At 34.9% G+C, this 16,097-nt stretch overlaps 2 protein-coding genes across 4 annotated transcripts in view; one reads left to right on the forward strand and one right to left on the reverse strand.

Annotated features, from left to right (window-relative positions):
- Positions 1 to 16,097, forward strand: part of LOC111507510 (uncharacterized) — a 484,193-nt gene that overhangs the window by 169,327 nt on the left and 298,769 nt on the right. The gene's annotated exons all lie outside the window — the stretch shown is intronic.
- Positions 1 to 16,097, reverse strand: part of LOC111506164 (uncharacterized) — a 67,750-nt gene that overhangs the window by 12,132 nt on the left and 39,521 nt on the right. For all 3 annotated transcript variants that reach the window (XM_074185233.1, XM_074185232.1, XM_074185234.1), the window contains exons 3-5: positions 12,181 to 12,273; positions 11,212 to 11,289; positions 3,814 to 3,966 (exon numbers count right to left, since the gene is read on the reverse strand). In XM_074185233.1, coding sequence (XP_074041334.1) covers positions 3,814 to 3,966; positions 11,212 to 11,289; positions 12,181 to 12,273 — 324 coding nt within the window. The remainder of the gene's footprint in view (positions 1 to 3,813; positions 3,967 to 11,211; positions 11,290 to 12,180; positions 12,274 to 16,097) is intronic.

A 16,097-nucleotide genomic window follows, 5' to 3' on the forward strand; every position in this document is an offset into this window, starting at 1 on the left:
TATCATTTGAAAGAGCACAAAATTCTCCCTTCAATGATATCTAATTTGTTGTATTTACTTGAATAGTTATAAAAAAAGCAAGAACATTTACTCGGTGTTAATGAAAAAACGGCATTTTTATCACTACTACATTCCTCAATTTCTCTCGTGCATTTTTTGGTTCAAATAACAACAGCAGATAAGTGTACAAAAACAAAAAGAATTTAAGCAAACGTTCATTGATTCAGTTCGGTTGCTTTTGAAATTATTTCAACTTTACTGTAAAAATGGTTTATTCCATTCCGGAACGAGTTGAAATTGTTAAACTTCATTATCAACATAATAGTTGTGCTAGACTTACTGCTCGCCTCTTTAATAACAGTCATCCCGGGAAAAATGTGAATGATTCGTACGTTGCCAAGTTAGTCCAAAAGTTTGTCGATACCGGATCTGTCTGTAATGTAAAACACCAGCTACGGAAACCGATCAGAAATGAAGCAGTGGAAGTCGCTGTTTTGGGACATGTTGAATTGGATCATACTCAATGTACCCGTCAGCTTGCTGCAGCCTCAGGTGTCTCCCGTTCGTCCATAATACGGATATCAAAAGTCTATAAATTTCATCCGTACGAAATTAAATTGATACACGAACTCAATAAAGATGATCTTGATAGAAGGCTGCAATTTTGTGAACAACTGAGCCAGCTACTAATTGATGATCCGCGCCTATCATTCAACACGTGCTTTTCCGATGAGAGTACATTTTTTTGAATGGAGCTGTGAATAGGCATAATTGCTGTTACTGAGATGACAGTAACCCACACTCATTCCGAGAGGTCCATACCCAGTACCCTCAAAAAATCAATGTCTGGTGTGGCATATTAGGTAGTCATATCGTAGGGCCACTTTTTATTCCTGGGAATTTACCTGAACATGCTTGAATATACAATTGATCCTCTCATAACAGAAATAATTGAAAATGACCAAAATCATAATGATGATCGGCTTCATTTCCAGCAAGATGGAGCACCTCCTCACTGTGTTGCTCCGGTAAGAGAGGTTTTAGATGACCGGTTTCCTGGACGGTGGATTGGAAGGAGAGGCCCCTTCGAATGGCCTGCCAGGTCACCTGATTTATCGCCTTTAGACTTTTTCCTTTGGGAACATTCGAAAAATAAATGTTTTGCTACGCAGCCCGAGTCCATAGAAGATCTTTGCCAACGAATTACAGCAGAGTGCAGAAGTATAACACCTGATATGCTACAGAATGTTAGGAATAGATTGGAACAAAATCTGTATTATTGTATGAAAGCAAATGAGTCACATTTTCAGTACTTGCTGAAGTAGGATTCCACTAAGTCAATTACATATTTCAAAGTACTGGGTTGTAGTTGTTTTTCTTCATAATACCTACATGTTCGAGTGAAATACAACAAATTGGGTATCATTGGAAAGATAATTTTTTGCCCTTTCAAATGATATATCACTCGACGCCACTTTCCATTTAAAATTTTAGGGTTGTTACTCACCCTCGCTAGGGGGTTGAAGGCACAGGTAGAAAAACACATCTAAAATGTGTCCCCCTCAAAAGCAAAATTGACCTGTCCGAGCATTTTAAGTTACAAAAAAGGAGAAAAGCAAGGTGCATACTTTTCGTTGGACCACTCTGTATATGGTCAACTGCATCAGGACACGTTCAACTACTGGAACTAAACCACTTACGTTGTGTTTTTTTGTGTAACCCTGTGTGAACTTGTATCTTACATTATTCATCATAAGCAAATGCTCAAGGAAAGTTAAAATTTTTACATAACCTAGTGCACAAAAAAAATAATTTATATTCTACACAAAAGTAACCCCAGTAAGCTTTCGATTTCATGCAATTCAATATCACAATATGTTTTGCATTTCAGTTATTCTTTAGATTATCTTATTTATCTTACGTCTGAAAATGAGGCCCGGGCCTTATTTTCAGTCGTATTATTTTACGTGCCAACTGGGATAGAGAGATGATGGATGATGCACTTAGGCTTTTACGACAAGGACATTCCCAAAGAGCTGTAGAACAGCAGACAGGTATTCCTCGTCGTACTTTAAGGAATCATTCAAAAAGTGGTGTTGTAAGTAGGACACTAGGACGTCAGAAACAGAAAACCAAGAATTCGAACTAGAACACAGAATTATTCATCTATCACAAATCGGCCGTACTCTTACACTAAAAGCTCTGAGAAGAAATGTTTACAAGTTTATTAAAGCAAATCGAATTGATATGTTTCAACGGAAAAACAGTCAAAATATAATTGGCAAAGACTGGTAGTTCTCATTTCTTGAACGCCACCCACATATTAGCAAAAGAAAAGCACAATCAATGCATCCAGCCAGATCTGCTAAGTCATACCGTCCAATAGTAAAACATAATTTTGAAGTTTTGGATACGACATTATAAAAGTTTGATTTAAAATATTCTCCTGAACGGATTTACAACATGGACGGAAACGACTGCAGGCTAACATAACATCATCAGCAGTCTGCCCTTGCATTAAAAGGATCAGAGAGGGTGCATCTAGTTTCACAAGAACATGGCGAAAATGTGACCAATGTAGCCTGTGTTAACGCAATGGGAAACTGAATTCCACCAATGATTTTGTTTAAAGGATCCTGTAAAAAGCCTGCGTATTTGAATAGTATGCCAATCAGAACAGAAGTTTTAATAAGTCCTAAAGGCAGCATGACCTCTAACATATTCTGTGAGCGGTTGGACCTCTTTGGAGAGTATAAACCAGCTAGAAAGGTGTTTCTTCTATTTGATGGGGCAAAGTGCTATTTAGATATTTCGATAGCAAGCAAGGCCGAAGAAATGAACGTGGAGTTACTCTGTCTCCCTAGTAACACAACGAACTACAGCCTTCAGGCAAGGCTGTATTCCGATCGTTTGAACATTATCGGGACGATCAGCTACTATCATATTGGGATCAGCATCGATCGTCTTCACACCAGTTTGGGAAAAATCCATGATTGTAGCGAACATAACAAGTGGTTTTTTTTCTGGTACTCGAAAGCAACCAAAAACACGTTTTTTCTCCTTATCAAGTTGTGAAAAAAAATCTATGAGGGAGTTTTGAAAATCCCCGAAAAATCGCAAGTTAAAAGAAAGGCTCTTAATTACAAATCGCAACACATCATCAAAGACTCATTTCAGACATCCCAAAATTCTTGTCAAGAAAAAAAATCCACAACAAAAATTGATCCCTGATTTTGTTACCTTTGTCAGCAGAGTGAAAAATTGGATATACGTTCTTGTGTTTTATGCCAGGTTTGGGTGCACGAAGAATATGCCGGCATGGTTTCCGGTGATGCAGAAGACTTCATCTGTACAAACTGTTTAGAGTAGGTAAGCATTACATAAGGCACTTATTTTCCGCCTGTGCTGAAAATAATGCCCATTTGACCTTTTAAAAAAATATTTTCTTTTTTACTTTTTTGAAAATCATTAGTTTTATTGATCTAAACTTAAGGAAACATGTTTATGTTTTTGTTACCTGACTGCAATGAGAAAAAAAAATTTTTTCTCCGATACCTTAGTATTAAAATATTGTATGACCGCTATAATTATGGTATCGCCCTCGAACGTATCTATTGTGAATAATAAAGCAAATTTTATGCAAGCCTACTTTTCAGCCAAACTGTTATACGCACTTAGTCCTACATTGCATTCGAAACAGAATGAATATTCAAAAATTGCCTCAAGCCTAAGCATCAAAGGAAAGCACTCGAAGGAAAATCTTTCCATATGAATTTATTCAGTGTCGAACACATATGCTCATCGTTCTCTCACCTTGAGGGCATCCTGTAACTCAATTTGAAACAATCTCTGTAATCCTCTCAAATTTCTACGTAATATTTTATTGAGTTCTGTCCTTGTTATTCTGTAAGGGGCCTCAGTCGTGGTAACATTTGGATTACTGTTAGGTGTAGTGGTCTCAGTAACCTGAAAATATATTGAAAACCATAAAAACACTATATACAGTGTATTCAAGTAATAATGTTACAGTAGGTATGATGAGCTAAACATTTCTAAATTTCATTTCAGGATTGTATAATTGAGCTAAGCTAAGTAAAAATGATCTGTTTTTAGAGAACAAGTTGGACTCACCGGTGAAATTAAAACAGCGAAATTTTACCGGAAAAAGATTTTCACAACGAGAAAATATGGTTCTCTAAGAGATTTAAGAAGATTCAACTATAGTTTTTAGGTCGAACAGAATGAATGGTATCAACTCACAAATGAAATTCAACAGAAGTAATTATGTCATTGCTTCACATACAATATATAATTTCATTTCGTGAAATTTTGTTTTCAAATAATTTTTGATGAGCAATGAATCCATTAGTATTATTATCACTATTCTATTTCTTCAAAGCACCTATACAATGATATTATTCATGTTGAACCTTGAAAAATGTCCACTTGATGAAATTTGGGGAATCTTTCTAAAATTTCGCATATTCATGATTTGCTATGAACAAAAAGGTTGAGAATTGTGTAGTCTATAGGAAGTGAACTCGAATGACATGAAAACTAAATAGTTACCGAACGTCGACAGTTTCTTTGTATGGCATGGGCGGCGTGGTGTAAATACGAAGTCTAATCATTATTTTCATGTGAGATATTTCATATGGTCTCGAATAGTGAATTTATCAGACCCGGTTCATATTAGTCTTTTATTCAGCTGTTCAGATTGACTTCATATAGACTATACCTGACTATTTCAAAAGTCGAAATATTTTTCAAAATTCACTCCTCATCAACTTCAAAACTTTAAAATTCATCACAAATTTTGCAATATAAATCCAGATACACACTGTATTTGTAAAAAATATATTAAATGATGAAAGAGTTTGAAATGATGTTTAGGTTGTGAATCATTCCTGTGAAATTCAATCGAAGACAACAATAGTTTATGAATGAAAAATAAAAAAGTTCAATGATGTAACAAAAGTTAGGCCAATAAGATTTTTGGAAAAACTTATCATGAAGATTGCATATTGCATGAAATACCACTTTCCGTCCAGAGGTCTGATTCTCGAGTCATAGGAAGCATTTCCTCACAGACACTGAAGTAAATTCAATTATCCCCAATGACCAGCATATACCCTAGACTGTGGAATTATATCATTTTGATATTACTTCCAAGCGAAAAAAGAGTTTTATGATTGAAAACTCAGGCTACATGTCCTATTTTTGAATCATTTCAACTGAGTATTAAAGAAAATTTCAAACCTGACGATACCGAAATAGTTCCTTCATTCCACGAGTCGTATCGGCTCTAACTTGACTGAACCCTTCTGGTCTCATGAAACGAACATAGTGGTATAATGGAAAAATGTGCCATATCAGTTTTCCAGTTGATGTGACTATGTAGAATGGTTTCTAATATATTTTTTTGGATATTATTATTGCATAAATTCAGTTAAGGAAAGAATGTAGTTACAAGAACATTTATTGTCTGGTAACCATACTATCTAGAAACCTCTCTGATATAGCACCTAATTCTTGATTCAATTCAAGCCTATATAAAAAATAGTGTGTTATCACCATCACCGCCAACATTTCTATGATTATATAAATGACATTGAACAGTCTATGTAGAAGAGGAAGCTATATTTTCAGTTAATCATGAAATAGAGAACTACGATATTAGAAGTTTCAATACAATGAAATCAAATCGTTTTTGTTTATGCGAGTTCAAAATGATTATTCCTCACCACATTCTCAACAATTACTTCTTTCAGAATTTTAAATATAATCAACGTTATAGAAAATTCAGCGTTATCTCATTCAATGAATACTTCAAACAATTTATAACAACGTTGCCAACATAAATGTGGATTAACTATTACTTGAAACTCAATATTCATTCATACCTTTCATTATTCTGTTTCATTCTATCATAGATTTGGTTTTTTTATGTTTGCTTATGCATGCTTCTTGTTGTCATTCTAATTTGTTCCGCAAATAATTACTGACATGAACTTCAGTATTGGGTACTAAGTATTAAACTGAATACAGCACTTCCGTACTGAACTTGTATTGTTTACAACATTTCTAACGTCAAATAGTATAGACCTGTTAATATATTCGGTCAACACATGCCATCTCATATGCTCTGTTCTCTTGATACAAGTCAAATAAAGTGGTGCAGTTTTTTTCAAGGACAAAACAACAGCACTACAGGAAAATATTTAAGGCGTTTTAAAAGCGGTGCCTGTGGGACAGTAGTGATTCACATTGGATTTGAATCGCTGAAAATCAAATTTATTTGGATTCAGGTTTTTTTCACTTGAGCGCAGTTTTTCAAATGAAAAAGTTGTTAAACAGTGAAGTTCGAGGTGTACTGAGTTGAACCTCAAAAAACTGAGCAGTCACAATCAGTCGCATATTTCTGATATGTACCGCTCTTCGTGAAATCAAATGTGCCAAGCCACTTGAACACTTCACGTGAACGTATCAATAGAAGAGAGACAAATCTCCAACCTTTCTTCGATGTTTCGATGTTCCAGAATATCAAGGCTGCAAGTGATGTTCATGACTCCAATCAGATGAATGGCTCTTTTCTGGGTGGAATCTAGCAGCGTCAGGATATGCTTAGGGGCAGATATCCATACATGAGAACAATACTCTAAAGAAGGTCTGACCTCTGAGCTTTATGAAGCATCAAAAGTTGCTGGGACTTTTGCAATTCCAGCAACATGATTGTGCCAAGACATATTGGTGTCCATTTCAACCCCCAACTAACTTATCGAAGCGGAAAGTTGAATTGTCTGACCTGACATTGTAATATCTGGATCGGAGACATTTGTCATTTTGCAGAAAACCGATACCTGGGTTTTGTGGCATTGAATTGAACCTGATTACTTTCACCCCAATTCGAAATCACTTCCAGATCCTCATTTAGATATGCAACCTCCTGCTGCCGGTGAATCTGCAGCCGATATCCTGGAATTCAAATGAAACAACGAGACAAGTGTGCTGTCGTCAGCAAAGCAATATATTGGATTCTTGGTTTTTTCCAATGAGTCATTAATATACAATACAAAGAGGGTTGGAGACAATATAGATCCCTGAGCGTTGATGGTGAAAGTATTCAAGAGATATCAATCGATGGTCACTTGCAGGGAACATTCTTTCAGGAAGCTGAAGATCCATACACAAAAATGATTCGACAAGCCATAGCATCCAAGTTTGGTCAGCAAATCGTAATGCCACACACGGTCAGCGTAACAGCTCTTGACTCTCCATGTTTCTCGATTGCGTTATTCTACATATGGGTGCCATACAATGAAAGGTCGCAAATTGATCTTTGTTTTCGAAAACCATATTGATGCTCGCTCAAGATGTTATTGCTTTTCAAATATTTAAGGATATGATGGTTTACGACTTTCTCCATGATTTTTGATATCACTGATAGCAAAGCGACTGGAAGATTCTCCTTGCCCTTTTTGGTGATAGGTTTAACGCGAGCAATCTTTCTACAACAAGGAAAACCCTTTTCTTGTAGGACAAAATACTGGTGCGAGTTCATTAGCGCACTTTTTAAGTACGATGACGGGCACTCCATCAAGACAAGACGCCTTGTTGATATTGAGCTGTTTCAAAATTCGCCTGACTAGACGTTGTGGCTTCTAGCATGGAAAAAGTGGGTGGTGCCTTTCCCAGAAAATCGCCCGTGGAGTGGGACGCAAACTGTTCAGCTAATACATTTGCTTTTTATATGGCTGTTTTAACAACCGAATTATTCTCTTGTGTTAGTGCTGGAATTGTGGACTTTGTGAAATTTTGAATAACAACTTCAGCTACCGACCAGCAGAATCTAGACCCGTTGGGAATGACAAGCAATTCATCCGTAATTGTGAAGTAATTTGCTTTCAGTGATTCGAAGTTTGCAGCTGTTGCGATTATCAACAAACCTAGATCGGTTTTTGGCACAGGGATTTTTGCGCCACTGCCGATAGGCAAGAATTTTAGAGGTGACAGCTTGCTAGCAATTTTTGTTGAACCAATGTTTGCCGTTAGACGTTCGTTTCATTGAGGAAGGAATATATACATCGATGGTTGATAAGAAGTTCGGTTACTTCAGAAGCATAAATACATAGATCTTCAGAGCTGTAACAAATATCTAGCGAAGGAAAATTTCTGAAATGGTCCTGAAGATTCTCCCGTTCAGCTGATCTGTAATGCCATACTTTCCGCAGCTCAGATTGTTTCCCAACATTTATCGGTAATTCACTCAACACTGAAGTGAGTTTGTGGTCAGCAGATCCCTATGGAGACCTTACGGTGACTGTGTAAATCTCTGGATTGCTTGTTAGATATGAATCCAAAAGACTAGCATATTCTCCATCACGGTCAGGAATCCTTGTTGGCTCATTCACAATATAAGTCCGCAGCTTATTGCAAAACTTTCTCGGGATCTTGTTCATCGTTGATATTTGAAAATTTGAGCCATTCGATATTGTGAACATTGAAGTTACCGATGATTGATTTGGAGAAAGTCAATGGTGTTTGCAAGTGGAGAGAATAGAGCCCTATATTGTATATCGCTTGATTTACGATAAACGCAGCATATGAATTCAGTGATCTTTTGTGATATTATTTTGAATCACATAACATCAAAGTTTTGGGGTTCCAGCATTTCGTCTCGTTGACAGAATATATCGCTTTTGATAAAAAAAATATATTCCAAAGTTACGTCTGATTCGGGAGTGCACTGTCTGGGCTATCCTTTTTGCGATACAACGAACAATCATCATCATCATCTAATAAGTTATGAGTACATGGTAACGCTTGGCACATCAACGTACTTATTGACTTGTAGCCAGATTTATCGATTCCTATTTCTGAGTGAACCTCTGAACACCTTCAGATTATAATTTTTTTCTGACTAATTTTTATTTCGATCGTGGTCTATAGTTTCACTGGATTGAGCATTGCATATCCAGAAATGTTTCTCTATTGATATTTTCCCCAAGTTCAGTTACCTACTCAGTCGTAGTTTATATTCTATCCTTCTACAAATCTTTCGACGATTTGTGCTTATCTTTTGTTTTGGTGAACTGTAACGTTTGTTGAAGATTCGATTATCAATATTACATTCACTCCAAATTTCAATATTCTATCTGTGTTCATACATTTCCCCCGCTCAATATTTTCTGAAGTCTTCAGAAATTCGCAGGCAAATTATTGTACCATTGTTTGAACAAAACGTCTATTTATTAGAGGTTAAGCGGCCTCCAACATTGGTATTTTTGATGGAGTCACTCTTTTCAACAACTTTTCAATTGTAATAAAGTGAGTCTGATGCCTGTGTAGGAAAAAAAATCACATACGTGTTCTGAAAATGAATATTTGTGATGAAAATATTCGGATATTTACCGAAAACGGTCTGTGATTGATCTCTTTTTCAATATCACGAGGTTTGGATGCTGAATTAACTGTTTATCGTAATGTTGCATACGCAACATTACGAGAAAACTCAAGAAAATGTTTTTCTTATATAATCCAATGTTCGTTGTAGTATTGAAGGGAATTTGTTATGAGGAGACGCTGCCAGCGTTGAGTGTATATAATATCAATTTATTTTTTCAGTTCTCCAGCGAAGCTGTAGAAGAAAACAAATATTCATCAAATACGATACCTCTCGTATACTTCGTGAATATTTCACAAAGTTAAACATACCGGCTTTGAATTCACTGAAAAAGTTCAAACATGATTTGCCAGATATCTAAGAGCAGTCGAAGTAGATTTGAGCGTAAATCAACTGAAATACAAATTATTGAAAGAGGGAAGAAGAATGGATATCAAATAATATGAAGTATAAAACGATTCAAACGTCTGGGCTCTGTCAAAATATGATTTTTTTTTAAGCAATTTTATCAGACTAAGCTACTCAGAGAGAAGGTTCGGAATTTCAAAGACGATCCGAACCACAAAGAGAAACTTAAATCGTAGAAGCCATATCAAAATGTCAGATGTAACAGATATTTGCAAATTGGCCATATTGGCAAATATTTCTCATTATTTGAGGATTGAGATACTGCGAAGGAAGGGAATCAAACATTACAGATGGAAGCTTTTAGTGCAACAAATCAAACTCCATCAATGAATGGAAAAAAATCATTCCTGGCGAATGGATTTCAGGTCACCAGATCATATTGACAAATTTACAACATTCACAATACAATAACCTATAGTTGAAGTAGCTATAGAAGTTGAAAATGAATATTTATTCAGTTTAGAAGTTGTTCTCGAATCCAGGGAATATGCAGACGTGAATATCCCATTGTCAAAAGAAAACGTCGGATTTAAGACAACTCAGATTGATCTTCTCTTGTACCTAATTTGAATCAAAACTCACTATCGATGAATTTTGCTGCTGAGAACGTGACGTGAATTGCTTTAGATAGAAATAAGGCAACAATCGTGTCACAACAAAAAGAAATTTCACAGTCTGTAAAAACTGGGAAACTATATTATTTGTTAAAAAAATGGAGTTTTCAGACAGAAAGCTACATTTTTTCAGTGAGCATAACGAAAATTCTGAAGTTGAATCAAATGGAAGATATTCACTCTGCTCAAAAAATACTCAAGAGAAACCTACTTCCAAAGAAAAGTTTTACAATAGCGTCGATTCTTTCGAGATCAATTCTTACAGACGTAGTCAATAGACAATCTGTTGAAATGTAATGAAGTGCAAACTGAAAATGAAGAAAAGAGAATTGAAACTTTCTATGTTTTTTACCACTTTCATTATTTGTAACTAACGTAACTACAGTTTCGCCCTATTAGGACATTTTCAAACTTATACATTTTCAAATACGTTTGAGAACGTCCTTATAGAACAAATCTGCAGCAACGTTAGTTACAAAAAAAGTGGTAAAAACATAGAAATTTTCAATTCTCTTCTCTTCATTATGATTTCCTACAACGTAGTAACGGCTACATCAATTTATTGCAAACTGAAAAAGTTACCACGAAAAGTTACTATGTGATATAAACCACTGAAGTAAGTAACCTATCGTTTTCAAAAAAAATTCCTGCAGAATGCAAAAATATAATGGAAAAATAAAATTTCTATACCAAACTTTTCTAGTGGTTGACGTTTTGGAAAACAATCAACAAATGTCAGTATGTTTTTGCATTTCAGTTTTATTTGTGAATTGGATGAATACTCACCGGTTCATTTTCAGGTAAAAAGTTATCGTTTATTAATTGATTCACAGTTCCAAACGTGTTTTTAGTGTCATTCCATTGCTGAAAATCAATGATATAATCTTCACTTTCGTGAAATATCACATCTTTCAGTACACTTGTATGATTGTAACTCCAACATACAGTTTAACTCTCGTACTCTGAAAATTTTTTATTCGATCTCAATATTCACTTTGTTTTAAAAGAAAAAAAAAACAAAATTGATTTGTCAACAAGTGTACAGAAAATGTGATACTAGGTAATCGCTCTAAAACCATTTTCCATATGATAATCTGATTCAAATTCCTACGTTGAAGATTCTATAGAAATGTACTAAACATGGTTATTTGAATTCAATATATTGTAAAATGTAGTAGTAGTAATTTTGAATAAATCGAAATACTGTTATTGGATCAATCTCATTTCAAATCAGTGATTGTTGAGAAGGTACATATTCTGTTTAGGTGGAAGCCCAAAATGATTTTTTCTCCTTATAACACTATGAATTTCAATTTGTTTTCATTACGTTTTTTGACAAAATGGTTGAGACTTTCACGGCTGAGGTTTTCAGTGTCATTGCTAAAAGCAATGACACGAATTACGTTTTTTATTCACAAATGAATTAGTTCGTTCGTAACAACTGATGAGAATTGTTCAATAATTTTTCTGAAATGCAGTTAGTATTTATCAATATTTTGACGAAAACAGAGTTTGGACAACCCTTCATATACGCCTCTGATAAAAATAACTATCGACGCTGAAATAATCGAAACTAATTAAAATAATTCCTGTGATATGCATTGATAGTATGAAACTGAAGGAAATGATTATTTTCAGCAATCAGAAATATAGCATATCATAGAAATCCTTTCGGAAAAATGAGAATGCTCAAAAAAATTTCATAGATTTCTGTAAGTCATGAATCATATCCAAGTCAGAATAGCAAATAGCTACTTCGTAAATGACGGAGAAGAGGGTTCTGAAGAATCCTGGGTTTTTGGTTGCTCTCTTGGAACGTAGTTCAGTTTCATCCACTCTGGAATAGACCTAGAACAAATTGAATATGTCAGTATGATGAGACGAGTCACTTAGTTGAAATAGCTTCATTCCTCACTAAGGCACAATGATAACATTTTTTGATAAAACATTCCGATGTGTTTGAAATATAATTTAGAAGTGATATCTATCTGTCATGGAATTCAGTTTGAAATATGTTTGTCCATGCTGAAACTACGGAACAATCAAAACAGTTTTTAAAAAGTACATTTCACAACAACCCAACTCTAAAAATATTCTTTTCAGGGTTTGAAGAACTATTAGGTATTATTATCCGTTGTATGAGACTGAAATCACTCAATGAAGCATCACAATTAGTCACTCAAGAAAATAATATTCATTATTATCAAAAATATTCTAGCAGAACTCTGACCAGAGCAACTCCTGTGAACATTAGAACTTCCTCACAACAACAAACTCAACCTGTTCAATAACAAATATATTTTAATCACATGCCAAAACAACCTTCTGATAATCACTCTCAAAATAACCATTTCCGGGCACAACTTCCCATCACAACCAATTCTCATTCAATTGAAGCCAAATAACCAGCCGCCACAAAAGTTCTTCACCAATTCACAAGTTTTTGGTAATGATCAGCAACAAAAACAAAACTTTTCCAAACTAAGTGACTTCGTGACTTTGCTCAACGTCAAGGTCACGAAGAAATAGTTAATAACGATCATTGCGATGGTCAGCAGATTCAGATTTTTTAGCAAAACCTGCATTTTGATGGAAATTGTCAAAACCTGCCAAGAGTGAAAAACCAAACATAAATTCAAATTTTTTCCAAATGTTATCAGAAATGACCCCTTCATAGATTCTACTGTCTTTCAGAAATCAGCTTATGAACAGATCATGATAACGTTGGCAAGAAACTGCAAAGCATCCACAATTCCAAACAATACAACAGCGTTCATAATATTGAATTTTTCAGAACCTATTACAGCAGAAAAACTCAATCGAAAATTTATAGAATAAAAAGATTTCAATGATTTTGATGATTTTGGAAAATCAAACCTTCGTTATCGATAGTCATATCGATAACGAAAATCCCTTCAGCGTTGATATTGATAAAATCCTGCTCAAATACTATATGAATAGACATAAAGAGAAAAAAAAATCCATTATTCCAAAATCAAAAGAAATCTTGTTCGAAATAATGGAAAAACTATCGAGAGAGTTAATAAAAGTCATGACAACCCTGCGATTTTTCTACTGAATCAAACTATTTTGACAAAAAATATCAAAGTTGAAAAAAGCTAGTAAGTTTACCAAGTCAAAACGGTTTATAATCAATCCAAAACAGTTTCAACAAACTCCCAAGAAAAGGTTCATATGGAAACGTAAGGAAACAAATAAATTTTAATCTCAACAAATATATTATTTCAGATTTTCCATTGTTTACGGACTTCATGGAAAAATTACTGTGAGAAATTTGGAAAATAATCCAGACTTTATCCCACTGAAACTAGGAACTGCTAAAATCGAAGAATACACCCACGATTATCACCGAAATTAATAAGCTTCCGTTACAATCAAATGTGATAACGAGTACTATTGCAAAGAATATAGATGATCTTCATGATACCTCAAATAACTTGGAAATTCTGACATTTACCGAAGAAAAAGTAGAAAGTAAATTGAAGGAAATCATACCCCATCCTCAACGAAAAAAACTCAACTCATCAATGGAAATCTTGATTCCGATGATGGCGAAAAATACGAAAGTTTGATCAGAGAACATCAAGAAAACCAAAGTAGATTGAGTAACAGTCTTAAATAGCAAAACAGTCTAACTAACCATCGTTTTGATAAATAAATTCAATGTTCTAGTCTAGAACTTAGTTCTAGAACTTACCGGAACATACTCAATAGGAATTCCAGTAGGTTGTCAAATAATCTGCCGGAAGGAAATATTCGCCAACGATAGAATTTCTACAGTCCCAAAACAACCAATCTCACTACCTGATCTGAGCCTAGTCAAATCTATTCCACACTTGAATTCAAGCCTCAAAATCCAAAACAAAACCCAAATTTTTAACAATCAACCAGATGTGTCATTCGGAAGAATTTCACATACCCCTAGTTTGTGGACAATAGTCATTTACCTAGTTTTGTTAACTGTATTACTTTACATCTGTTACAAAACGCTGATGTTGCCATGGTTTATCCATCGACAAGTCAGTCAAGGCCAGAGAGGAGACATAGAACTTTCTGCTGTTCAACTTTCTCGCTTACCCTCAGGAGTTGAATGCGGAGTATACGAAAGCGTACAACTGGAGATAATCTGACTTGCGAAGATTCCTGGGAGATGGCCAGCATTCATAATAAAACTTTCTCACTGTAAAGACGTATCTTTGTCTACTAATATAATTATTGTTGTACTGAATAAATTGATTTTTAAGAAAGGACTTTTGAGTGTTCGATAAGTTATTTCGCGTAAATTTTTTGGCAATTGTTAGGCATGTATTATAAATCTCCATCAGATTTCCATTGATCTGGATGTAATTTTAGGAATGCTAAGAGAAGATGAAATCATTTAGATCGTACAAATTTTTAGTCATGAAAAAATCAATCTTGACTTTTCTGATACTAATATAGCATACTTGTTTCATCATTCCATTTGGATTGCAGGACATCGACTGCAGATGCACATTTTTACCGGCAGCAGTAGGTTGCATATCTTAATGTGAATCTATAGGTGACTTCGAATTGGGATGAATGTAACCGAATTCAATGCCACGAAAACCCAGGCATCGATATTCTCCAAAAAGATAAATGTGTCCGAACCGGATTTAATAATATCAGAAGAGACAATTCCGTTTTCTGCTTCAATAAGTTTGTTTGGGTTAAAATGGATAGCAATATGTCATGGTACAATCATGTGCTGGCTGGCTGCTTTTGATGCTTTATAAAACTCAGACCTTCTTTGGATTATTGTCTTCATAAATGGAGCTCCGCCCCTAAGCATACCATGACGTTGCTGGATTCCATTCAGAAAAATGCCATTAGAGACAAAAAAATCACTTGCAACCTTGATAGTTTGGAATATCGAAAAAAGGTTAGAGATTTGTCACTCTTCTCCAAGGGAGGTATTCAAGTGATTTGGCACATTTGATTCTACCGAGAGCAGTACATGTCAGAAATACGCAACGGACTATGACTGCTCATCGTTTCAAGGTTCAGATCGATACACCTCGAACTTTACTATTAAAAAACTCTTCCATTCGAAAAACTGGGTTGTGGAATTGAATTCTCGAGAACGTTTTTTCGAATGAATTCAATCTCCAGCGATTCAAATCCTACGTGAATCCCTACCTTCGCACAGACACCGCTCTTAGAGCGGCTTGACGATTTTTCTGTAGGGCTTGTGTTCTCTCCTTTGAGGTGTAATTGGTAGAACTTGAGAATCAAAAATCTGGCTTCAAAACCTACTGATAGACGAAGGTTTCTTGATTTTTTTAACCTCTCAATTCTCAACATGTTTCAAACTGAATGAAATAGGTTGAACAGAAAGTGATTTTTGAATATTTCTCAGGTTGCTTTTTGTTATGGAATTTAATGATTTTACTGTCATTCGGAATATCCTCTTCAATTGAATATCATTTTGTAATATAAATATAAGAGAAAAGAATATTCTATTTGCGAGAAATGGTTATTACTGTATCATTGAATAATAATATATTACTATACATATCAACTACTTGCTTTTGTTCAGACGGAATACATAAATATTCAACATGTTGAATGATGCATCAACACTTAGATTTTCTTATAAACATCTTAGCTCACCTAACCGTTCTGTGATATAA

Source organism: Leptinotarsa decemlineata, unplaced genomic scaffold (genome assembly GCF_025532065.1).
Source record: "Leptinotarsa decemlineata unplaced genomic scaffold, Ldec_3_MD MMD2_tig00026369_RagTag_RagTag, whole genome shotgun sequence".
In the NCBI taxonomy this organism is placed as follows: Eukaryota; Metazoa; Arthropoda; class Insecta; order Coleoptera; family Chrysomelidae; genus Leptinotarsa; species Leptinotarsa decemlineata.